Below are 25647 nucleotides of genomic sequence, written 5' to 3'. Positions count from 1 at the left end.
CACACACGACTGAGACATTCAGGCAAGAAGCTTCCGGGAGAACGGAGGCTTGTGTACACAGCAAAAAAATGCTCTTCTTACTCAGTATTTTTGTCTTGTTTCTAGTCCAAACATCTAAAAAATCTTAAAATGAGAACTATTTACTAGACAAGTAAAAATTGTCTTGTTTTGGGGAATAATAACTCAAAATGAAGAGAGTTTTTACTTAAAATCCATTCATTATCTTCTGCTTATCCGGGGCCGGGTCAGCCGAGGCGTTCCCAGGCCAGCCGGGAGACATAATCCCTCCAGCGTGTCCTGGGTCTTCCCCGGGGCCTCCTCCCGGTGGGACGTGCCCGGAACACCTCCCTGGGAAGGCGTCCAGCAGGCATCCGAAATAGATGCCCGAGCCACCTCAGCTGGCTCCTCTCGATGTGAAGGAGCAACGGCTCTACTCTGAGCTCCTCCCGAGTGACCGAGCTTCTCACTCTATCTCTAAGGGAGCGCCCAGCCACCCTGCGGAGAAAGCTCATGTCAGCCGCCTGTATCCGGGATCTTGTCCTTTCGGTCATGACCCACAGCTCATGACCATAGGTGAGAGTAGGAACGTAGATTGACCAGTAAATCGAGAGCCTCGCCTTACGGCTCAGCTCCTTCTTCACCACAACAGACCGGTACATCGCCCGCATTACTGCAGATGCTGCACCGATCCGTCTGTCAATCTCCCGTTCCATCCTTCCCTCACTCGTGAACAAGACCCCAAGATACTTAAACTCCTCCACTTGAGGCAAGAACTCTCCACCAACCTGAAGTGAGCAAGCTACCCTTTTCCGACTGAGAGCCACGGCCTCGGACTTGGAGGTGCTGATTCTCATCCCAGCCGCTTCACACTCGGCTGCAAACCGTCCCAGTGCATGTTGAAGGTCCCGGTCTGAGGTTGCCAACATGACAACATCATCTGCAAAGAGCAGTGATGAAATCGCGTGGTCCCCAAACCAGACACTCTCCGGCCCTTGGCTGCGTCTAGAAATTCTGTCCATAAAAATTATGAACAGAACCGGTGACAAAGGCAGCCCTGCCGGAGACCAACATGCACCGGGAACAACGTTGACTTACTGCCGGCAATGCGAACCAAGCTCCTGCTCTGGTCATAAAGGGACCGTACAGCCCTAAGCAAGGGGCCCCGGACCCCATACTCCCAGAGCACCCTCCACAGGGTGCCACGGGGAACACAGTCGAATGCCTTCTCCAAATCCACAAAGCACATGTGGACCGGTTGGGCAAACTCCCATAATCCCTCCAGCACCCTGTGAAGGATATAGAGCTGGTCCAGCGTTCCACGCCCGGGACGAAAACCACACTGCTCCTCCTGAATCCGAGGTTCCACTATCGGCCGAATCCTCCTCTCCAGTACCCTGGCATAGACTTTCCCAGGGAGGCTGAGGAGTGTGATCCCCCTGTAGTTGGAACACACTCTTCGGTCCCCCTTCTTGAAAAGAGGGACCACCACCCCGGTCTGCCAGTCCATAGGCACTGTCCCCAACCGCCACGCGATGCTGCAGAGGCACGTCAGCCAAGACAGCCCCACAACATCCAGAGACTTAAGGTACTCTTAAGGTACAAGGTACTTGTAGGGGCGGCAGTGGCTCAGTGGTTCATGTAGGTTGTCTACAAACCAGTAGGTTGGTGGTTCAATCCCCGGTTCCACCTGACCAAGTGTCGAGGTGTCCATGAGCAAGACACCTAACCCCAACTGCTCCCGACGAGCTGGATGGCGCCTTACGTGGCTGACATCGCCGTCGGTGTATGAATGGGTGAATGTGAGGCAAAATGTAAAGCGCTTTGGATGGCCATAGGGTCTGTTAAAAGCGCTATATAAATGCAGTCCATTTACATTTACCATTTACTCAGGGCGAATCTCATCCACCCCCGGCGCCTCGCCACCGAGGAGCTTATTAACTACCTCGATGACTTCAGCCCGGGTGATGGACGAGTCCCCCTCCGAGCCCTCAGCCTCTGCTTCCTCAAAGGAAGACGTGTCGGTGGGATTGAGGAGATCCTCAAAGTATTCCTTCCACCGTCCAACAATATCCCCAGCTGAGGTCAGCAGCTGCCCATCTCCACTGTAGACAGTGTTGGTAGGGCACTGCTTCCCCCTCCTGAGGCGTCGAACGGTTTGCCAGAATCTCTTCGGAATCTCTTCAGAATCTCCTCGGAGAGGCCGACCGATAGTCTTTCTCCATGGCCTCACCGAACTCCTCCCAGGCCCGAGTTTTTGCCTCCACAACTACCCGGGCTGCCGTCCGCTTGGCCTGCCGGTACCTGTCCGCTGCCTCAGGAGAAAAATAATCTTGTTTTCGGTTTTGAATTAAGATTATTTTTCTCACCCCATTGGCAGATTATTTATCTTATTTTAAGCAGAAACTCTCTTCATTTTGAGTTATTTTTTTCCCAAAACGAGACAATAATTTGTACTTGTCTAGTAAATGTTTCTTAATGTAAGAATTTTTAGATATTTAGACTAGAAACAAGAGAAAAATACTGAGTAAGAAAAGCATTTTTTGCAGTGTAGAAAATAAGAGCCATTAAAAAGAAAGATATTTAAATACATTTCTAATATATCATGAATGAATATATGTGCAATAAATTATGCAGTGTTCAAAAAATACAAATAACGCAACGTGCATTGAAATACACTATATTGCCAAAAGTTTTGGGACGCCTGTCTTCACACACATGAGCTTCCCATTGTTAACCCGTGGGGTTTAATAAGAAGTCGGCTCTAACAGCTCCAGCTCTTCTGGGAAGGCTTTCCTCAAGGTTTAGGAGTGTGTTTATGGGGATTTTTGCCCATTCTTCTAGAAGCTCATTTGTGAGGTCAGGCACTGATGTTGGACGAGAAGGCCTGGCTCTCAGTCTCCGCTCTAATTCATCCCAAAGCTGTTCTATCGGGTTGAGCTCAGGACTCTGTGCAGGCCAATCAAGTTCCTCCACACCAAACTCCTCATCCATGTCTTTATGGAGCGACGCTTTGTGCACTGGAGCGCAGTCATGCTGGGACAGGAAGGGGCCGTCCACAAACTGATCCCACAAAGTCAGGAGCGTGAAATTGTCCAAAATGTCTTGGTGAAGCATTAAGAGTTCCTTTCACTGGAACTAAGAGGCCAACCCCTGAAAAACAACCCCACCCCATAATCCCCCCTCCTCCAAACTTTACACTTGGCACAATGCAGTCAGGCTGAAGCGTGATTGGTCGCTCACAGAGAACACGTCTCACTGCTCTAGAGTCCAGTGGCGGCTGCTTTACTCCACTGCATCCCACGCTTTGCATTGCTCTTGGTGATGTAAGGCTTGGATGAGCTGCTCGGCCATGGAAACCCATTCCATGAAGCTCTCTCCGCTGTTCTTGAGCTCATCTGAAGGCCACAGAAGTCTGGAGGTCTGGAGCTGTTGACTCTGCAGAAAGTTGGAGACTTCTGTGCACTGTGACCCTCAGCATGCGCTGACCCCGCTCTGGGATTTATGTGGCCTAACACTTCATGGCTGAGTTGCTGTTCCCTGTCGCTTCCACTTTATTATATTGTACGTGTGTGTGTGTGTGTGTGTGTGTGTGTGTGTGTGTGTGTGTGTGTGTGTGTGTGTGTGTGTGTGTGTGTATGGTGTGTGTGTGTGTATGGTACCTGCAGGGCCCCAGCGTGTGTGTGGCGCTCAGGAACTTCTGGTCGAGCTGCAGCATCATGTCCTGACTCTCAGTGTATGAGAACGGATAACAGAAGGAGAAATACGTGGTGACCCCTCGGACGTCCAGCAGACGGTGAACAAACGACAGGATGAACTGATTGTCTGACATCTGCACACACACACACACACACACACACACACACACACACACACACACACACACACACACACACACACATCTGGTTCACTATCTTTGTGTCTTTTATACCATACAAACTGTACATTCTATCCCCCTGCCCCTAAACCTTCCCATCGCACACACACACACACACACACACACACACACACACTGCCCCTAAACCTTCCCATCGCACACACACACACACACACACACACACACACACACACACACACACACACACACACACACACACACACACACACACACACTGCCCCTAAACCTTCCCATCGCACACACACACACACACTGCCCCTAAACCTTCCCATCGCACACACACACACACACACACACTGCCCCTAAAACCTACCCATCACACACACACTGCCCCTAAACCTTCCCATCGCACACACACACACACACACACTCACACACACTGCCCCTAAACCTTCCCATCGCACACACACACACACACACACACACACATCTGGTTCACTATCTTTGTGTCTTTTATACCATACAAACTGTACATTCTATCCCCCTGCCCCTAAACCTTCCCATCGCACACACACACACACACACACACACACACACACTGCCCCTAAACCTTCCCATCGCACACACACACACACACTGCCCCTAAACCTTCCCATCGCACACACACACACACACACACACACACACACACACACACACACACACACACACACACACACACACACACACACACACACACACACACACACACTGCCCCTAAACCTTCCCATCGCACACACACACACACACTGCCCCTAAACCTTCCCATCGCACACACACACACACACACACACTGCCCCTAAAACCTACCCATCACACACACACTGCCCCTAAACCTTCCCATCGCACACACACACACACACACACTCACACACACTGCCCCTAAACCTTCCCATCGCACACACACACACACACACACACACAGCCCCTAAACCTACCCATCACAGGAAACATTCTGCATTTTTACTTTCTCAAAAAAACTCCTCCTGTATGAATTATAAGCCTTTTGAAAAGTGGGGACCGCTGGCTGGAGATCTCAGGTTTTACTCTCCTTATGGGGACATTTGGTACCCACAATGTAATATAAACAAGGACACACACACACCCACACACACACACACAACATTGAGCTGAATGCATTCGGGAGTTATTTATGGCTCAGTAAAAATAGCTGGATATTTTTAGACATGAACCTAGAACTATTTTTATCCAGTCAGATGAAGACGAGGAAGAGAAAGAGAAAGAGGAAGAGAAAGAGGAGGAGGAAGATGAAGAGGAGGAGGAAGATGGAGTGATTTCTAGCGTGAGTTTACCTCAAACGTGGGTCTGTCGCGGAGCCTCTCCCAGCGTGTTTTAACGGGCAGCGAGCGGACGAACGGAGCCATGCCCTGAGAGTAAAGCTTGCTCTGCTTGTTCATGTTCATCATGTTGATCTTCAAGAGTCTGCCCGGCAACGCCCCGCGCACACTGAAGTAGAACCATGAGCTGCCGACACACAATACACACTGATCACACACAACACACACTGATCACAGCACAGATATTTCTGCTCTGAGGGATGCAACCGTTATATGTAAAATAACAAAAACTACGACTTTATTCAGCATTGGCTTCTCTTCCGGGTTTGTGTTCAATCCTCAAATAATGATTCAAACGGTTATGAGTCAGTGAATCGATTCATGATTCAAATCGCGTGTCAAACTGCAGAAATCACAAAACATTGGCGATACGAATCATGAATCGATTCACTGAGTCATAACCGTTTGAATCTTTATTTGAGGATTGAACACAAACGCGGAAGAGAAGCCAATGCTGAATAAAGTCGTAGTTTTTGTTATTTTTGGACCCAAATGTATTTTGGATGCTTCAAGAGACTCTAATTAACCCACTGATGTCTCATATGGACTACTGTGATGATGTTTTTATTCCCTTTCTGGACATGGACAGTATAGTGTGCATACACTTGCATACGCTCTGCATGAATCAGCTCAATCTGAGGGGCGGATAAACGGCTGTCTGTCAAACTCCCTCTGCACGCGATAGGATAGCGCTACACCAACCAGAGCAACGAAGGTGAAGCAGAGCTGACAGATTAAACATTCGCCGTATCCGGTCGGCTAAACTCTGAACACATCTTCCCTTCTTCAGAATGACTTCAGTGCCGTTCTTTGTTCTTTTCTCAGAGAAAAGCTTAACTCAAGTCTTCCAGAGTCGCGGTCAAAGCTGATTCGAAAGACCGCCGTTCGCCAGTTTCTGTGTTTACTAGAAGCACGCAAACGCAACTCGGCCATCGTCATTATGGCCCCGCCCACCGACTCTATACACGATGTGATTGGCCTGACCAGAGTTTGGCGTTTACAGCTCAGAATGGTATTGAGAGTTGCTAGACAACACTCGCGCCAGATTAGATTTGCTCCCGCTAGGGGGCGTCTAGATTTCTAGGCTAGCTAAAATTGTCATTCCTGGGTCTATATATCCCATAATTGAGGTCGCTTCAACCTGAGGGAAAACCGCAGACTTGGCAACACAGTGCAGTTGAGTTCTGTTGACATTTGACAACTAATGTTATGCGTCGCTCCGCTGCTCTGATTGGTTGTCGGTCTGTCCAATCGAGGTCTTTCCTGGTTGGGTTGAAACACGCCCATAATCACAGCCCAATGGAGCATCAGACTCATATTCTGACTAGAGCTGAGGATGACCACGGCAGGCTAGTACTTTGAGATTTTCTTTAAAATGTAAAGTTCTTTATAAATAAAATAATTATTATTATTATGTTGAGCTTCATACCGGTTTCCGTTCTCGAACTCTGTGCCGGCGCAGTCCGGTTTGGTCCACACGTTGAACTCGTAGTCGGGCTGCGGCTGCGCTGAAGCGTTGGCCAATCGGACGCTTCCTCCCTCGGGCTCGGCTCCGCCCACTCGCTCCACACGGGCCAGATTCCCGGAGTCGAAGCGGGAGCTGAACACCACATTCCCGAACCGGAACTCCATGACAACACGGACGGCGGTTTATGCAGTTCTGAGCACCTTCATCTCCACACACACACACACACACACACACACACACCTAAACAACAGGGAACAAGAACAACCTGACACACAGCTTCATGTTACACACCATCATTGACCTCTGACCCTTCACTCTGGAGACATCAGATAAAGCATCAACATTCACACACACACACACACACACACACACACACACACACACACACACACACACACACACAAACACACACACACACACACACACACACACACACACACACACACCTTCAGACGAGACGCATGAAGTCCTGTATTACCTCTGCCGTTCCCGTTTGCAGGAGAGAAGCTGTAATGAATCCGGTAACGATTGTGCTGGAAAGACACACACACACACACACACACACACACACACACACACACACACACGCACACTGACATGACGACAGATGACGCTCAATGTACTTCATGAGTTTATCACATTTCACACACAAAAAACTGCACCGGTGTAACATTACAGACTGTTCAAACTATACACTATATATTTTATTGCACTTTTTGCATTATTTTCATTTTAAATATTAAAAACTATAAATTTTATTCCATATTTTGCATAACTGAAAATATAATAATATTAAAAAATATATTTGATTGCACATTTTGAATTATTTTAGCTTTTTAACATTAAAAACTATTTTATTGCACATTTGCAATTTGAATGTTTTAAATATTAAAAACTATATCTTTTATTGCACATTTAGCAGTTTTTTTATTTTGAAATATTAAAAACTATATTTTATTGCACATTTTGCATTATTTTAATTTGTAAATATTAAAAACTATATATTTTATTGCACATTTAGATTTCAGTTTTAAATATTAAAAACTATCAATTTTATTGCATATTTTGTATTCTAAAAATATTAAAAACTATTTTATTGCACATTTACAAAATTCTATGTTTTAAATATTAAAAACTATATATTTTACTGCATATTTTGCACAAATAATTTTATTAAATATTAAAAACAATATTTTGCACTTTTGCATGATGTACACTTTTTAATATTAAAAACTATATATTTTACTGCACATTTTGCAGTATTTTAATTTAAAAAATATTAAAAACTATATTTTATTGCACGTTGCATTATTTAAAAAATAAAAAATAAATTAATGCATTTCATTTTGCAATTTCTAGTTTTGTTTTCTTAGAGCTTGCAGAAATAACATACATGACCAAAACCATAGTACAGGATAATACTGTATAATTAATTTATTTAATATATTTCCTCCAGCTGTCGGTGGTTTTTGAGAATGTGATCATCATAAACCCATGATATTGTTCACAGTCCCCGAGATAATAATCAGACAATAGCACTGAAGCCATCACTGTACAGTTAGGTGACATTATGTGATCAGTTATATGATTATGTAACGTTATCGCTCTCTAAATCATAATCATATGTTAATAATCTCTGAATGTCTGAGAACCGCTGATCACATCAGCAGCAGAAGCTAATGTTAGTGTTGTTAGCATTCGCTAGCTTTATTACAGCTATTTAATGACAAAATCGGGACTGGTATCTAACAAACACACCTCTGTCGCATGCAGCGTAGTAAACTGAACACAAATCAAAGCAAGAATACATTTGTCATCGCTGTGATTAGTAAAAAATACCTGTTTATTCTTCCTCTTCGCGATCACTAGGCGACTCTTCAAACCTAAACAAACCCTCGTCTTCACAGCCTGACTCGCAGGAGCCGCGCACTGCGCTCTGATTGGCTCGCGGATACAGCGCTGAGCACGCTGATCGGCTCACGCGATGGCTTCGCTCGCAGCGATTGGTTGGTTTCGTTCCGAGGCCGTAGTAACCCGGAAATGTGTGTAAACACTGAATTTGGTGTATTTTATACAGAGCAGTGTGTGTGAAGGTAGCTCGTCGTGGTTCACTATGAAACATTAGTAAAAATAAAAAAGCTTGGAGGATGCGGGCATCGATCCCGCTACCTCTCGCATGCTAAGCGAGCGCTCTACCATCTGAGCTAATCCCCCATCCACAACCATGATCGCTCCAAACATTAAATCAACATGATAAGGGCTACTAAATTATCTTATTTGTCAAAAAACACTTTCAGTCTGTTCCACTAGTGATGGCGAAACGAAGCACTGCATCGTAAACCGGTTCATTACTCGAAGCTGTTCGACACTGAGCGCACTGATGACATCTTGTGGTCAAAAGGTGGAAAATCTGCGTTTTACGTCCAAGCCGTTTTCAATTGTTTCAAATAATTCGTTTGTGTTACGAAAACAACTATTTGTATTAAGGCAATACAAATATTCAATCAATATAAATAAGTTTGTTTTTCACGTGACGCTACTTACATATTTTATTAATAAATGTGAATACATGATTACATTTTTTGACGCTCGAAATCGAAAACAAATTAGCGCTTCTCACAGAGAAACTTCACATATACGGCTAAAATTACACATCGTTTTTATGCATTTATAACATATAATACAGTTAAACAACATCACACGGCCAAGAGTGTGTTTTCCTGAACACCATTACGACTAAAAATGACTGATTTCATATGACAGCTCCACAAACAATTAATTAACATTAATCACTTACATTTTAGATGCAATGTAGACTGGTTTTGATGTATTTCAGCAGCGAAAATAATTCCGAACACAGACCACAGCAGAACCAGACTGCATCTCACAACAACAGTGTGTGTTACTGATCAATTCAGCTGTTGAATGAATCGGTTGAGTCAAAGATTCAATGACTCATTCATAAACAACTGCCTCATTCTTGAGCGAGTCAGCCGTTTGTTTGTTTGAATGAATCGACTCAATGACTCATTTAGACGGTCATATGCTGCCACCTACTGGTGGTTTATTTTCAGGTTTTCTTTCATTTAAAAAATATTTAAAACAATCTCATAACGTTTTTCAGTGTAAATTATATAATTTGATTGGTAATAACCATATAGCGTCTTATTCTAATTTAATGTATAGATCAAATTTCACAATATAAAATGAAGCAAAGCCTATATTCAATAAGATTATGTAAAAATGCCCTTTATAAAAGGTACATATATCTCAAATATTCAGATTTAAATACACTTGTGAGGAATACTGCTTTAGAATAAATTATATTTACAACACAAACTTTTTTTCTCGTACAAGCCATATTTTTAAAGAGTCGATTCTAAAAGAGTCGACTCCGAATAGCCTCAGAGTCGACTCCAGCATGTTGTCACACTCACATAAAGAATAAATATTAATAAGTGTACATTATCGTATATATTTTAGTATATTTAACTCTCCTGTTTAAGCACATTTTACGCTTTAAAGACAATGATCATGTGCGTTTCGCACCATTACCATATAATAAGAATAAATCGTTAAAGAATACCTTCTTTCTTTTGTATGTATTTCCCTGACATAATATTCGACCACGGCTGTTTTTCGTGACTTTCCCCTATGTCAAATTATGGATTGGCAACAGCTGCGTAGCAACATAACACTAAAAGTGTGTTGTTTAAATAAGGGGATTTTTAAACTTTTCGTTCGGGGGTAACTTAAATAAATAAATATATTGTGTAGCGACTGCCATCTTATTTTACGTCGGACCATGTTTTGGTTTGAAGGAAATGGAGTCGACTCCGGAGTCGCTATTGTGTTCGATTGAATCGAACTACGCACATTAAAAACATTACCAAATAAATGTAAAATTTATTTTACATTACCAAATAAACCAAATAAAGGTAAAAACATACCTCCTTCGAGCCGGATTCGAACCAGCGACCTAAGGATATCAGTGAGTCACCGCTACAGTCCTCCGCTCTACCAACTGAGCTATCGAAGGGGCTGAAGTTACAGTTGAATCGATTCAGCTATGAATGTCCCGCAGCTGATGAACCACTCGACGCCATAGATCTCCAAGTTGATATATGATGTGAATTTAATACTTTCATCTACATATTCTATTTAAAAAGAAGCCTTTAGCTTTCACACAATGAAAATCAAAACAAAGCAGAGTGATCAGACCTGAACAGCATTGGTTTATTTATTTATAAATCATTTATAAAGTAACAAATCAGCTCATATTACAGGACACACACCCTATTCATATGATACATTGTATTTCAATAATGTGTTACTCTGAAACAGATCCGAAGCTCTGGCAAACAGGCCAAAAGCAGAAGGTACGGCATGAGGTTCAGACGCTTCATATGGGACAGAAACCGTAAATCATCCACACACACACACACACAGGGGCGTCACATTAATATTCAGTGTTCAAGTAAAGAGCTCAGCCAGCAGCAGTAGTCATTAGTGATCCGTCTCCATCTCTGATCTTCACCACACGCATGTTTCATTCGGTCCATCAGCGGTTTGCCACACACACACACACACAGAGCTGTGTGTGTAAAAACAAAAACCGTCTTTTCAACTCATGGATTGGCAACTTTGTGTAAAATAAACACCATGAAAAACATCTGCATAAAAGACAGAACTGTCAGTACAACAGATATAAAATCTCATGCAAATTGACAAAAAAAGCAAAAGAGGGAGGTGAAGAATGGTCTGTTTGAGAAGGTGTGTGTGTGTGTATCATGCTCATGACAGCAGCTCCTGCGCTCGGCTCTTGATGGCCGTCGTGGCGTCCTGCAGGTAAATCCAGGTGCTGTTGGTGATCGACCTCAGGTGATTCTGCAAACAGTGCAGCGACACGTCACCACTACACACACACACACACACACACACACACACACACACATCATTAGCATAGGACCGCCCACATTTTTTATTTACGTTTATTTGGACAGGGACAGACACAAAAAACAGATACACTTGAACATTTATCTGATTTATGCATCATAGTGTTTTTAGCTAAAACTAATTTCACAACACTTGTCCCTAGTGGGGATTTTTTTAAATACAGACTAACATAATTAAAAAGAGCTAAAAATAAAACTACATACAATACAATCTATATAAGTGAAGAGTTCAGATGCAAAAGCCTCTAAATGCCACTTCGGTCATAAACGAGATGACGGTACGGGGTGAATGCTCTCCGCATATTAGGGCTGTGACGGTCGCCATCACAGATATGCATACGTAGATACCTCATTAGCGACTGTTTCTATGGGCCGCTATACGTTAGCTGTCCGCCATTTAAGAACGGTCAAAGCCGGTCGCCCGTCCGGTGGGCATTCTGGCACCGCTTGTCTCGCTGATCACTCGCAGTTTAAACATGCGTGTGTTTGTGTGTGTGTGTGTGTGTGTCGCCACGACGGGTCACATGAGTGGCCCATTTCATTGGTCATTACTGCAGAAGGTCATTCTGAGACATCAGATCACTATCCTTATGACATGAAGACATGTTTATCTTTATGGACACAATCTTTTACATTGTAATTATTTTATTTTTAATATTTGGCATGTCTGTGTGTGCTGGGGATGGTTTAGACCCTGGTTTAGACCCTGTGTGTGTAATAATCAGTGTGTGTGTGTGTAATAAGCAGAGTGTGTGTAAGTGTGTTTGTGTGTGTGTGTGTGTGTGTGTGTGTGTGTGTTGCTGCGCATCTGTGTGTGTGTGTAATAAGCAGTGTGTGTATGTGTGTGTGTGTGTAATAATCCGAGTGTGTGTGTTGCTGCACGTCTCTGTGTGTGTAATAAGCAATGTGTGTGTGTGTGTGTGTGTGTGTGTGTGTGTGTGTGTGTGTTGCTGCACGTCCCTTTGTGTGTAATAATCAGAGCGTGTGTGTGCTGCTGCGTGTCCCTGTGTGTGTAATAATCAGAGAGAGAGTGTGTTGCTGCGCGTCCCTGTGTGTGTAATAATCAGAGAGAGAGTGCGTGTCCCTGTGTGTGTAATAATCAGAGAGAGAGTGTGTTGCTGCGCGTCCCTGTGTGTGTAATAATCAGAGAGAGAGTGCGCGTCCCTGTGTGTGTAATAATCAGAGAGAGAGTGTGTTGCTGCGCGTCCCTGTGTGTGTAATAATCAGAGAGAGAGTGCGTGTCCCTGTGTGTGTAATAATCAGAGAGAGAGTGTGTTGCTGCGCGTCCCTGTGTGTGTAATAATCAGAGAGAGAGTGCGCGTCCCTGTGTGTGTAATAATCAGAGAGAGAGTGTGTTGCTGCGCGTCCCTGTGTGTGTAATAATCAGAGAGAGAGTGCGTGTCCCTGTGTGTGTAATAATCAGAGAGAGAGTGTGTTGCTGCGCGTCCCTGTGTGTGTAATAATCAGAGAGAGAGTGCGTGTCCCTGTGTGTGTAATAATCAGAGTGTGTGTGTGTGTGTTGCTGCACGTCCCTTTGTGTGTAATAATCAGAGCGTGTGTGTGTGCTGCTGCGTGTCCCTGTGTGTGTAATAATCAGAGAGCGAGTGTGTGTGTGAGTGCTGCTGCCCATAATCAGAGAGTGTGTGCTGCTGCGTGTCTCTATGTGTGTAATAAGCAGTGTGTGTGTGTATGTGTGTGCTGCTGCGCGTCCCTGTGTGTGTAATAAGCAGAGTGTGTGTGTGTGTGTGTGTGCTGCTGCGTGTCTCTATGTGTGTAATAAGCAGAGTGTGTGTGTGTGTATGTGTGTGCTGCTGCGCTTCCCTGTGTGTGTAATAATCAGAGAGCGAGTGTGTGTGTGAGTGCTGCTGCCCATAATCAGAGAGTGTGTGCTGCTGCGTGTCTCTATGTGTGTAATAAGCAGTGTGTGTGTGTATGTGTGTGCTGCTGCGCGTCCCTGTGTGTGTAATAATCAGAGAGAGAGTGTGTTGCTGCGCGTCCCTGTGTGTGTAATAATCAGTGTGTGTGTGTGTGTGTGTGTGTGTGTGTGTGTGTGTGTGTGTGTGTCCCTGTGTGTAATAATCAGAGTGTGTGTGTGTGTGTCCCCGTGTGTGTAATAATCAGTGTGTGTGTGTGTCCCTGTGTGTAATAATCAGTGTGTCCCTGTGTGTGTAATAATCAGTGTGTGTGTGTGTGTGTGTCCCTGTGTGTAATAATCAGAGTGTGTGTGTGTGTCCCTGTGTGTGTAATAATCAGTGTGTGTGTGTGTGTGTGTGTGTGTGTGTGTGTGTCCCTGTGTGTGTAATAATCAGAGTGTGTGTGTGTAGGTGTGTGTGTGTCCCTGTGTGTGTAATAATCAGAGTGTGTGTGTGTGTGTGTGTGTGTGTGTGTGTGTGTGTCCCTGTGTGTGTAATAATCAGAGTGTGTGTGTGTAGGTGTGTGTGTGTCCCTGTGTGTTTAATAATCAGGTAATAATCATTTAAACACGAGGAGCTGGACGTGAACATGAGAACTGCGCCTGGCGTCACATTGTATGATAAGGACTCAAGACCCATTACAGGTCCTCTGTGTGTGTGTGTGTGTGTGTGTGTGTGTGTTGATGACTGACTTGCAGGACTCCTGTAGGTTCTTCCAGGCGTGTTGCAGGGCTGTGGACAGATACTGCAGAGATGGGATGATGAAGCGCTCGTGGATGTACAGCAGAAGCTCCTTCACACACTCGATGAAATGAAACACACTCTCAGGAGTGTTTGCATGGATCTGACGGAAGAACGAGCACACGTTAGCATTTAAGAAAGCGCAATTTTCAGTGAGTGTGTTTGTCAGAGGAGTGTGTAATCCTCACCCATCCGATCAGCCGCGGCACGTTCTCCTGCAGCCACAGTAAAAGATCGGAGCTCTTCTGGGAGATAAAGATGGCCGCCACCTTCAGCCTGTCCTGCACGTCCTCCATCAGCGGCCCGACGACCTCCACGGCACGCGAGTAATAATACGGCGTGTTCTCGGCCAACCAGCTGCAAGCACACACACACTCATCAGCAGGCCCACACAGAGTCTGTGGAGTTTGTTTGTGATTTCTGCGCTGATTTTTAAAAAATCTGCTGAATTATGCAGAATGGTTTTAAATGTGTTAAAAAGATCTAAGAATATCTGCGCGTGCAGAAAAGAAATACAAAACTCAGCAGAATTCCTGATATTTTAAAATATGTCAAATAAAATTGACCATGGAGGAGTTCAGGAAACATAATTTATCTACAAAAATTACATATTTATAGTAGGGGTGTCCCCGACTAAGGATTTCCACATTCGAATCAGAATTTTCGAATCTCTCTATGGTCGACCGATAGTCAAATCAGTGTGTTAACCATAGACTGGAAAAAAATAAACGGTGTAAACGGGTTGGGAAGGGCAGGACACTAGTCAGCAGGAGGCTAAGACTATCTTTATTTTACTTTACACACGGCACACAGCCACCACTTTTAATAAAGTGATCAAAACTACACTACACATTCGTAAATTAACCGTTCTCTCATAACATTTAAACGCCGCGATAGAAAATATACCCCGCGATTTGAGGGAAATATACATTTAATCGGCGCGGACAGGCGTCGAATGCCGCCGTCAGTGTATATGTGTTTGAATTTTAAAGGCGCGGCGCGTCCTGTGCGAAGCTCAGTGCCCTTAAAGGGGCGTTTGCTCACACGTCTTTATAACACTAATATTGAGCACCCCCATATTGCCAAAATGGTATGATCCTCGTTTCATAAAACCCGCGAAGATTCGACCATGAGATCAGTGGTCGAATCCAGTCCTGCATATCGATGCTTCGAATCTTCAACTATAGGGGTCACCCCTAATATATAGCTATTAAAATGAGTTCATTTATTTACTTTGATAGGTATTTATTTATATTGCTCCAGTGTCGGATGATATAAAAACATTTATTTAATGATTTGTCTACAATATAATTGATAAAGCAATATTTTCTCTGTTAGTGCATGTAGTCTGCAATAAGAGAGATCAAGCTTCGTTTAAAAAACAAGTTGTTCTATTTGGATTTGGATTGTAAACATTAAAAAAAAAGTTAAGAAGAGAATATATTTTGTATGTAATGTTTTCAGTTCCAATATTCTTAGATCTTAACAGATTTAAAACCATTCCGTATAATTCCGCAGATTTTTCACACAAAAAACAGCAACAGAAAACACACAAGCATGTTCAGCGCTTGACGCATGTCCTGACCTGACGCCCTGTTGGCCGTAATGTGACACTTTGCTCCAGGCCTGCTGGGATACGGCGGTGACCCCTGACCTCTGCAGGTACAGCGCTGTGGTGGAGTCTGCGAACGAACCATGTGACCTGACGTCATGCGCGATGAAGCCCGCCACGAACACCAGCGCCATCATCAGCACGCGCCACCACGGGAAACCCTGACCGTGCATCTTCAGCTGCAGAGACTGATGAGTAGATGGGTCAAATTATTTACAAATGCATCATGCAGGGTTATTATAATTAGCTAAAACTATTAAAAACATCTGCTAACTGAAATAACGCTGAAATAAAACACAAATATTAGTTTAAAGTCCCACTGCAGTAAATCATTGAATCATTCATTCAAGAGATTTGTTCAAAACACTGATTCATCCAGTAGTGAAACAAGTGAAGTCTTTGAGTGAGTCATTGAATCATTCACACAAGAGATGCATTCAAAAACCCAGATACATTGGTAAGCCCCTCCCCTTGAATGCAGATGAGCCAATGGCAGTTGAGCATCAGTTGCTCTGAGACCGAAACTCGGACATCTTTAGTTTTCAGCGCCATAGAGAAACATTGGAAAATCCAAAGCTTTCATCATTTTGATGGAGTTTATGCTACAAAAATGGTAAAGCGATGTTCCTGGGATTCTGTAACACTGATCCTAGGTGCCTAAAAAAAAGAGGATTTTCTGGTTGGCATACTCTCATTAAGTGATAGGGGGGCCGGGCTTACCAATAGGTCAATTCTGCAGATTTCAGAGAGAGTGTGTGTGTGTGTGTGTGTGTGTGTGTGTGTGTGTGTGTGTGTGTGTGTGTGTGTGTGTCTTACATTGCAGAGCGAGTTGCAGTCATGAATGTCCGGTGTGTTGGTCTGCAGCTCGTCATTGGTCACTCTGAAGGACTGGATGGTGTCCTGGAGGTTTTTCTGCAACTAAACCACAACACATGACGTCAGGACCGCGAGGAGCACGAGATAACAGGTCTATGTATCAATCAATCAATCAGCTTTATTTATATCGCTCTTCTCCAACGCCGATTGTGTCAGAGCAGCTTCAGTGTTAAACAGGACAATACTGCAGCAGAATTAGATTTGGCTGTACAGTCGTTCTGGAGTAAACAGTGATGTTATCAACTCATTTCAATTTATCATAGAGCGACAATGTTGGCAGATCAGTATTATAGTTTATAGAATTAAATAAGATTAAGATAGAATTAATTTTATTTGTATATTTAGTTAAATAACTTGGATCATAATTGTAGTGTCCCCAACTGAGCAAGCCAAGCCAAAGGCGACGGTACGCGCCCTTACCTTCGGAGGAAGTGTGTTCCACGACTTCAGCAGGTGGTTTAACAGCAGACTGAGCAGAGAGAGAAAGCACTGAGTAAAACACTCGACTGAAACCTCTTGACATGTGATAATAGTTAAGATCATCACCTGGACTGAGGCAGGTGTTTGGTGTATAACTGCCTCCAAACGCTCAAACTCTGGCCGTCGACGGTCAGACACTCGGTCAGGCTTCTGAGGAGCTGCAGACCAAAGTAAACACAGCTTCATGAACTACAGCACATTAATCAGAGCCTTGGGCATGTGGGAAAAATGGCATGTGGGGAAAAAACGGAATGTGGGAAAAAAATTTAACGGCATGTGGGGAAAAAACGGAATGTGGGAAAAAATTGAATGGAATGTGGGGGAAAAATAAAACAGAATGTGGGGGAAAAAAATTACGGAATATGGGGGGGGAAAATTAACGGAATGTGGGGGAAAAAAATTACGGAATATGGGAAAAAAAATTAACGGAATGTGGGAAAAAATAAAACTGAATGTGGGGAAAAAATCACGGAATATGGGGAAAAAATAAAAATGTGGGGGAAAAAAATTACGGAATATGGGGAAAAAATTAACAGAATGTGGGAAAAAATAAAACTTAATGTGGGGAAAAATAAAACTGAATGTGGGGAAAAAATAAAATGGAATGTGGGGGAAAAATAAAACTGAATGTGGGGAAAAAAATCACGGAATATGCGGAAAAAAATTAACGGAATGTGGGAAAAAATAAAAATGTGGGGGGAAAAAATTACGGAATATGGGGAAAAAATTAACAGAATGTGGGAAAAAATAAAACTGAATGTGGGGAAAAAAACAGAATGTGGGGAAAAATAAAACGGAATGTGGGGAAAAATAAAACGGAATGTGGGAAAAAAAAATTACGGGAATATGATGAAAAAAATTAATGGAATGTGGGAAAAAATTACGGAATATGGGGAAAAAATTTTACGGAATGTGGGAAAAAATAAAACAATGTGGGGAAAAAAATTACGGAATATGGAAAAAAAAAACGGAATAAGGGGAAAAATAAAACGGAATGTGGGGAAAAATAAAACGGAATGTGGGGAAAAAAAATATGGAAAATGGGGAAAAAAATTAACAGAATGTGGGAAAAAATAAAACGGAATGTGGGGGAAAAAAATGAAACTGAATGTGGGAGAAAAAAAATGGAATGTGGGAACAAAATTAAACGGAATGTGGGGAAAAAATTCTACGGAATATAGGAACAAAATCCTACATGTGAAATGTAGGAAAAAAAAATTTTTAAATGAATGTGGGGGAAATAAAATGTGCAGGAAAAAATGTATAACACAGAATGCGGGGGCTGGTTCTGGGAGGAACAGAATGTGGGGGGAAAATTTAACGGAATATGGGAACAAATTAAAACGGAAGGTGGAATGTAGGAACAAAATTAATTAAAAAATTAATGTGGGGGAAAAATATGCGGGAAAAAAAATGCATAACACGGAATGCGAGGGTGGTTGTGGGAGGAACGGAATGCAGAGGGAAAATAACAGAAGGTAGGAACAAAAAAACGTGAAATGTTAGAAAAAAAATTAAAGGGAATGTGGGAACAAAACAAAACCGAATGCGGGGGAAAAAGCGTATTAAAAAGGCTCTAGTTAACATGTGTCGCACCTCTTTCTTCATGGCATCAGGGCAGCTCGGCGTTGCTCGTGACAGGAAGGATGGGAAATATGCGTGAAGTGTCGATTCAGGCTTTGCTCCAAACGCCAGAACCTTCAGCCGTGGATAAAGCCGACACAACTGCTCCTGCAGGCTGAAAACAAGCAGCAGAAATAAGCCTGACGCTCCTCAGCATCGCCTGAGCGGATCACAGTGAGCCTTACCTTTGAGACAGGGCGTTTTTGGGCATGTAAGCGAAGTCCAGCAGCGGGAAGAATTCTTTCGGCCCCATGATCCCGAAACCTTTGGTCAGGTTGGCATGAAGCCTGAAACACGGATACAAAACCCTGAGCTTCGGTTCAGACAGTCCAGGACATTTTAAGATTTAATGTTAAAACCTTGTAAGGACTTACGTGAGGAGTCGCTCCAGATAAGCGATGGCATACGCAGAGAGCGCTTTCATCCCGAGAACAGGAAGCATAATACCCAACCAAACTACAGGACGAAAACAACAAACAGATCACATCATGAAATTATCCAGATCCAGACATCACGTTTTATTACTGGATTATTTTGTGTTTTTGAGCGAATCTCTTGAGTGAATGATTCAATGACTCACTCATAAAGACTCACTTGTTTCATTACTGGATGAATCAGTGTTTCCGAACAAATCTCTTGAGTGAATGATTCAATGACTCACATTTTTTAACAGTCTCGTCTCAATAGTCTCTTTATTTGAAGCGTCGAGTGACATTCAAAAGATGATTCACTCTACCCTAGACACCAGTGTTTATATCCAAATTATAAACTTTTATCCAGTACTTCTAAGATTAACGTGAATTATTGCAAAACAGAAATAATGATAGTGTGTCGTTTGTGAAGTCGTTTCATGACAACGGCTCTCTCAGGATCAGAATGCAAGCGCTGTGTGAATGTGATCGTACTCAACAAAGCTTTAATAGAGCCCAATCGATGACATTTAGGAATAAGATCATGTGGATGTTTGAATAGAGACAGTGTTGAATACGAGGGCAATGAGGAAAAGCAGCATAAAGTTCATAAAGCCCAGTCTTGCTGGCCGTGTTCAGTCCCAAGAGGCAGTGTGGTTACACACACCATCAGTGAAGACTGTGGCGTTTCTCAATGATTTCTCCACATCTCACCTTTGATGCCCTGGCTGAGGTCGTAGAATCCTGCCTGACCCAAAGCCCACATGATGGTCAGACACTTGACCGGCCGGTTCTGATGCGAGCGGAGCAGCTCCAGGTGCTGTAGAGAGGACACACACACACACCACTCTTTAAGCTACACACACACCACTATTTAAACTACACACACACCGCTCTTTAAACTACACACACGCCGCTCTTTAAAGGGATAGTTCACCCAAAAATGAAAATGTGATGTTTATCTGCTGACCCCCAGAGCATCCAACATGTAGGTGTGTGTGTTTCTTCAGTAGAACACAAATGAAGATTTTTTCTCAACCATTGCTGTGTGTCGGTCATAATGATGTGAATGGGGAACAATTCCATGAGAGGAAAAAAAACATGCTTGGACAACACACACACAAACCCTGCTGCTCGTGACGACACACTGATGTCTTAAGTCACGAACGATCGGTTTCTGTGAGAAACACAACAGTATTTATGTATACTCATATCAGACGAATCTCATCTAGTGTTCCCATCCGCTGTTACTGCCGTCTGATGAGGTCAAACCGGCGCGATCATAGATATATAGATTGCTCATTGGTGCCTTTGCGGATCGGTTGAATGAGGATTCTATATAATATATATCTATGATCGCGCCGGTGTGACCTCATGAGACGGCAATAACAGCGGATGGGAACACTAGATGAGATTCGTCTGATAAGAGGTTAAAGAATAACATAAATACTGTTGTGTTTCCCACAGAAACCGGTCGGTTTGTGTCTTAAGACATCAGTGTGTCGTCACGAGCAGCAGGGTTTGTGTGTGTGTTGTCCAAGCATGTTTTTTTTTTGCTCTCATAGAATTGTTCCCCATTCACATCATTATGACCGACACACAGCAACGGCTGAGTTAAAAATCTTCATTTGTGTTCTCCTGAAGAAACAAACACACCTACGTGTTGGACGCACTGGGGGTCAGCAGATAAACATCACATTTTTATTTTTGGGCGAACTATCGCTTTAAACTACACAAACACTTTCGCTGCTGGAAACAGCGCCATAAGAGCACCTTCCGAGTGTTAGTTGCCCAGTTGAGCTGAAATACGGTTTATAAAGCGTTTGACTCACGTCGGCGAGGTTCAGCGTGGCGATTTTGGGTTTGTCCTGCATCAGAGCTTGAATGCACATCCTGTAGCCATGCAGAGATTCACCTGACAAAGCAGCAGAAACACACACAATCAAAAACACTGGCCAAAATTTGTGCTTGAACCTTCTATTGCATTAAACACTAGGCCTGTCGCGATTATTAATCAAATAATCGTTAATTGCGCAGTTTAAATTTCAATCACATTTTTATGGAAGCACAGAATATTTTTATCTCACAATTTTCAATTTTTATCTCGCAATTCCGACTTTACATAACCATCAATTCCGACTATATATCACGCAATTTCGACTTTACAGCTCTGGAAAAAAAGAAGAGATCACCTAACATGGATTTCTCAATGTTACGTGGTCTCTTAATTTTTTCCAGGGCTGTATATCACGCAATTTCAACTTTATAACCATCAATTCCGACTTTATATCTTGCAATACCAACCTTATATCGCACAACTCTGATTTTACAATTCGCAATGTTCGAGATAAAAAGTCACAATTACCGTTTAAAATGTTTTTATTCTGTGGCGGAAACAAGCTTCTGTTAATTTTGCCGTGAAATGTAAGCATTTAAAGTGCTTTAATCACAACTATTTATATGACAGTTAATCGTAAGAACAAAATTTATGGTCGTGACAGGCGTAGCGAGAACATCACTGGAACGCTCAGAATAGTCATTATTCCTTTAACTGAGACATATTGACCCACACATCTAATACACACAACACAGCAACACACATGGAAACTGGGGAACAAATGGCCTCATGAGCACCAAATATGAAACAAACCGAGTAACCAATCAGAGAGTGCGGTATAAATAACTCACTTGGCTGCCGGTCCTGTTCTCGTAGCATGGTGAACACGCAGTGGTCGAAGAACTCAGGCAGCGTGTCTGAACATTTGCCCAGCAGGTTTTTAATAATACCCTTCAGCTCCTTACCAGCAAGGCAGTATGGGTAATCTGGACACAAAAACACAGCATTAGATCAGATCTGCACACACAGTTTCCCTGCAGGACAGAGTTTAACCGCTGGAGTCTTGTGACATTCAGAAGGCGATGCTGGATTTGCTCCAAACATTCATTTTGCATTTTTTTATTAAAGGGGTTATATGTAAGATTTTCCATGTATTAGCCGCTGTTTTATAGCCAGTGTGTGAACAGCTTGTAACAAAACTTTAAAAGACCTTGCCTGAATTCTTAGGCTGTCTATAGCCCCTTTCACACACACAGACACACACACTCTCTGTCACTCACACACACATTTGTTTTTGTGAAATGTGGGGACATTCCATACATGTAATGGTTTTTATACTGTACTAACCGTATTTTCTATCCCCTTACACTGCCCCTAAACCTACCCATCACACACACACACACACACACTGCCCCTGCCCCTAAACCTACACACACACAGGCCGAACACACACTGATCCCCAAGCGCGTGCACAAATCTCCATATAAAGGGAGCTGTTATGAAGAGGAAATGCAGATCATATTTGACGTTTTGAGTTTTCATCTGCAATCAAATCAAAAGCGCATCTACGGTCATTTGCACGTTCACTCTGTGCATAACCAGTGATAATTGCCTGGTGGAGACAGACGTCTCGAAAAAGACGAAAAACGTCGGCGATAAGCGCGCTGTGATCAGAGCAGAAGAACTCGCTCCTCAAGAAACATTTGTGACTGGTTTTCTCAGGTCATGTTTTCATGTGAATCAGCATGATTTCTCTGGCCATGCAGTGACTGCATTTCCTCACACACACACCGTGGCTGTAGCTGCTGAGCGTGGGCTCTGTGTCTGGAGCCGGCAGCTTGTAGTTGAGGTATCCCGCCAGATCCTTCACCCACACGGACGGATTCTCAGGAAACAGACTCTGACTCTTCTCCAGCTGCTGCTTCAGCTCACACACATCCAGCTGAGACACACAGACATGAAGTTACTTCATCTGAGCCCCTGACATTACACACATGTGTGTGTGTGTGTGTGTGTGTGTGTGTACTCACGGCTTTGACGGCCTCCTCCAGCGTCTTGTAGTGTGTGGGTTTGGAGTTGCCATTGGCCGGGAGTTTCTTGCTGGGTTTCCCCGCGCTGGGCTTCTTCTGCTGGGCTTCGGCTGGAGGAGGAACCTGCTCCTTCTGCTTCTTCACCATCTTCTCAAAGCCATCAAATATGGTCTCGGACATCACGTCTGCAAACACACACACACAGAGAGAGAGAGAGAGAGAGAGAGACGCTGACACGAGAGAGTCTGAGTCTTATAACCTCAGAGCTGATGCACTGTCACACACATTGAGCAACTCTTTCTTCACTCACTCACACACACACACAGACAGACACACACACTGTCACTCACTCTCTCACTCTTACAAACTCTCTCTCTCACATACACACACACACATTCTGTCACTCACTCACTCTCACTCACACACACACACGCACTCTCTAACTCTCTCACACTCACTCTCTCAAACACACACACACGCACTCTGCCACTCACACACGCAGACAGACACACATTCACTCTGTCTCTCACACACACTCACTCTGTCACTCACAGACAGACGCACATTCACTCTCTCGGACTCTCTCACACTCACTGACTGACTCACTTACAGACACACTCACTCTTACACTATCTCTCTCTCACATACACACACACTGTCTGTCTGTCACTCACTCACTCACTCACTCATTCATTCATTCATTCATTCATTCATTCACTCTCACACACTCACTGTCACTCACTCTCTCACACACTCACTCTTAGACACACACTCACTCTGTCACTCACTCTCACACAGACACACTCTCTCTCACTCGCAAATACATATTTCAAAATAATAATACATTAATTCAAAGAAAATATCTAAACATCCTTGAATGAGGCGATTTCCTCTGAGAATCAGCGCTACATAAACACTGCATTAGCGTATTTAATTCTCTAAATAATGAACTAATTATTAGAAGTATTAGTGGGTCAGTGATCGTGTTTACAGTCTGAATAACCGACAGTTTGATATTGTTTGGTTTTGAATCTCCTCAGATCAGTTTAACGGTCTCGTGTTTATCGGAACATTATCAAACTAAACGACTGACATTCAGTAAATAAACGACTAGCTTGAGCATCTGTCATGGCGTTTACTCCAAGATGCCGTCTAGACACTAATGTTTATTCTGTATTCCGATGGCTTCTGTGTCGAAATATCAGTAACACACACATCTGACAGCAGTGTGTCCTGTTAGGGAGTATCCCCACGTCTTTCTCGTGTGTTTATGAAGTATTTATTAGTATTTTCTTACGGTTGGTGTCAGTGTGGCTCATGTTGGCCTCTCTCAGCGCTTTCCTGGCTGATTTCTTGTCCTGAGTTTTTCCTCCGGCGCTGACATTATGTTTCTTTCCCTTCTTCACCACTTCCCATTTGCCCACACCAGAGGCCATAATCTCGATTTAAACAAAGTAAATGATAATTAATAATCAACAGTGTCAACCGGATCAAACCAACGGTTCTTATGCCACGTCTGATTGCTTGCTGAGCGGAACTGCTTCCTGTTCCAGCACAACCACTCTGGGCTCTTCCGGCTAAGCTAGAGTGAAATAGTAAGTCTATTATAGACCATTCCTATAGGGCTCGCGGCTAAATTTGCTACTAGCGCGGTCTGTTTTATATATTATTTCATGAAAACATAATATACATAACTGACATGTAGTATGTATTATTAATCCGTACGCACAAGTCTAGAAATATTTTACAGATTAATGTTATATTCGCGAAATCCCAGTAAACCCGCTAGCACACCGGCTAAACGCCGCTTGAGAAAACCTAGTTGACCAATCGGAAGCGCCGCTGAGCAGCACCTGACTCCTTTTGGGATAGGGAAGCTGTGTTTGAAGTTGTTCTTTGTTAATGAATGTGTACTTTTGAATACGCGTTATATTTATTTAAAATTGTATGTTACCCCTGGCTCAATGTTTTTGGTTTTTAGTTTGTTTATTTTAATGTCTCTCTGTCTACTGTTTGTAATTATAATTTTGTTGTGTTGTAACTATATTTTGCTTCAATAAAAAAACGCGTTTTATCAGACATTTGTGTTTATTTTGTAATTAGAGATATGGATTTAATACACTTATTTTGTTGCTTATTTTATTTATTTTCTTTGTATTATTATTATCAGTAACATTTGTTTTTTTCTTTTTATTAATTTTTTTCGCCCATTTTCTGTGATTTGTTACTTAATAAAGCTTAAAAAAACGTTTTATCGATTTTTTTGTTGTTGGTTACAACAGATTATTATAAAGACGTTGAAAAGGTATTATGATTAATTTTCTGTCCATAATTGATCCAGTTTCTCACTTGTCTAATAAAACACATCAGACTTTTGCTTTGATGTTTCCATGGTTACTACAAATATCACGGGTATGATGTCATTGATAGGCGACACACGGACACGGTCCGTGTCCTGGTTAAAATCGCT

The 25647-nt window shown here is 43.0% G+C and overlaps 2 protein-coding genes and 2 non-coding genes across 13 annotated transcripts in view; all 4 read right to left on the bottom strand.

Moving 5' to 3' along the window:
• The window catches only part of agbl5 (AGBL carboxypeptidase 5), a 114276-nt gene extending 105432 nt beyond the window's left edge, over positions 1–8844 (bottom strand). For 3 of the 10 annotated variants that reach the window (XM_067428199.1, XM_067428193.1, XM_067428200.1), the window contains exons 1-4: positions 7147–7281; positions 6662–6906; positions 5188–5359; positions 3660–3829 (exon numbers count right to left, since the gene is read on the bottom strand). In XM_067428199.1, the coding sequence (XP_067284300.1) occupies positions 3660–3829; positions 5188–5359; positions 6662–6864 (545 nt within the window). In that variant the 5' untranslated portion in view covers positions 6865–6906; positions 7147–7281. Of the gene's footprint in view, positions 1–3659; positions 3830–5187; positions 5360–6661; positions 6907–7146; positions 7282–8539 lie in introns of those variants that run through there. The other 7 variants (XM_067428198.1, XM_067428201.1, XM_067428202.1 and 4 more) reach the window with 5 other exon arrangements.
• Positions 8842–8914, bottom strand: trnaa-agc (transfer RNA alanine (anticodon AGC)). Its single transcript has one exon. It is a non-coding gene; the product is annotated as a tRNA-Ala (tRNA).
• Positions 8915–10651: 1737 nt separating this feature from the next.
• Positions 10652–10739, bottom strand: trnay-gua (transfer RNA tyrosine (anticodon GUA)). The gene is given in 2 exon segments: positions 10652–10687; positions 10703–10739. It is a non-coding gene; the product is annotated as a tRNA-Tyr (tRNA).
• A 176-nt stretch (positions 10740–10915) lies between these two features.
• On the bottom strand, positions 10916–24743 carry tmem214 (transmembrane protein 214). Its single transcript, XM_067427412.1, has 16 exons — positions 24475–24743; positions 23178–23362; positions 22939–23089; positions 21999–22133; positions 21143–21225; positions 20025–20130; positions 19275–19356; positions 19086–19187; positions 18874–19015; positions 17344–17435; positions 17218–17266; positions 16738–16839; positions 15895–16109; positions 14498–14666; positions 14261–14412; positions 10916–11615 (listed from the first exon to the last, which is right to left on the bottom strand). The coding sequence occupies exons 1-16, from the start codon at positions 24611–24613 to the stop codon at positions 11495–11497; spliced, it is 2025 nt and encodes a 674-aa protein (XP_067283513.1). The 5' UTR covers positions 24614–24743; the 3' UTR covers positions 10916–11494.
• Positions 24744–25647: the final 904 nt, after the last annotated feature.

The sequence above is a fragment of the Pseudorasbora parva genome, chromosome 20 (assembly GCF_024679245.1).
Source record: "Pseudorasbora parva isolate DD20220531a chromosome 20, ASM2467924v1, whole genome shotgun sequence".
In the NCBI taxonomy this organism is placed as follows: Eukaryota; Metazoa; Chordata; class Actinopteri; order Cypriniformes; family Gobionidae; genus Pseudorasbora; species Pseudorasbora parva.
The sequence above is the reverse complement of the archived record's forward strand: the minus strand, read 5'-3'. Positions and strand labels throughout refer to the sequence as shown.

Coding starts and splice junctions, on each gene's coding strand:
- tmem214 (XM_067427412.1), bottom strand. CDS start 24,613: ATGGCCTCTGGTGTGGGCAAATGGGAAGTGGTGAAGAAGGGAAAGAAA. Junction 19,357..20,024: donor CCTCAGCCAGGGCATCAAAG/GTGAGATGTGGA, acceptor TTCGTCCTGTAG/TTTGGTTGGGTATTATGCTT. Junction 17,436..18,873: donor CTGATGCCATGAAGAAAGAG/GTGCGACACATG, acceptor TTTGGTCTGCAG/CTCCTCAGAAGCCTGACCGA.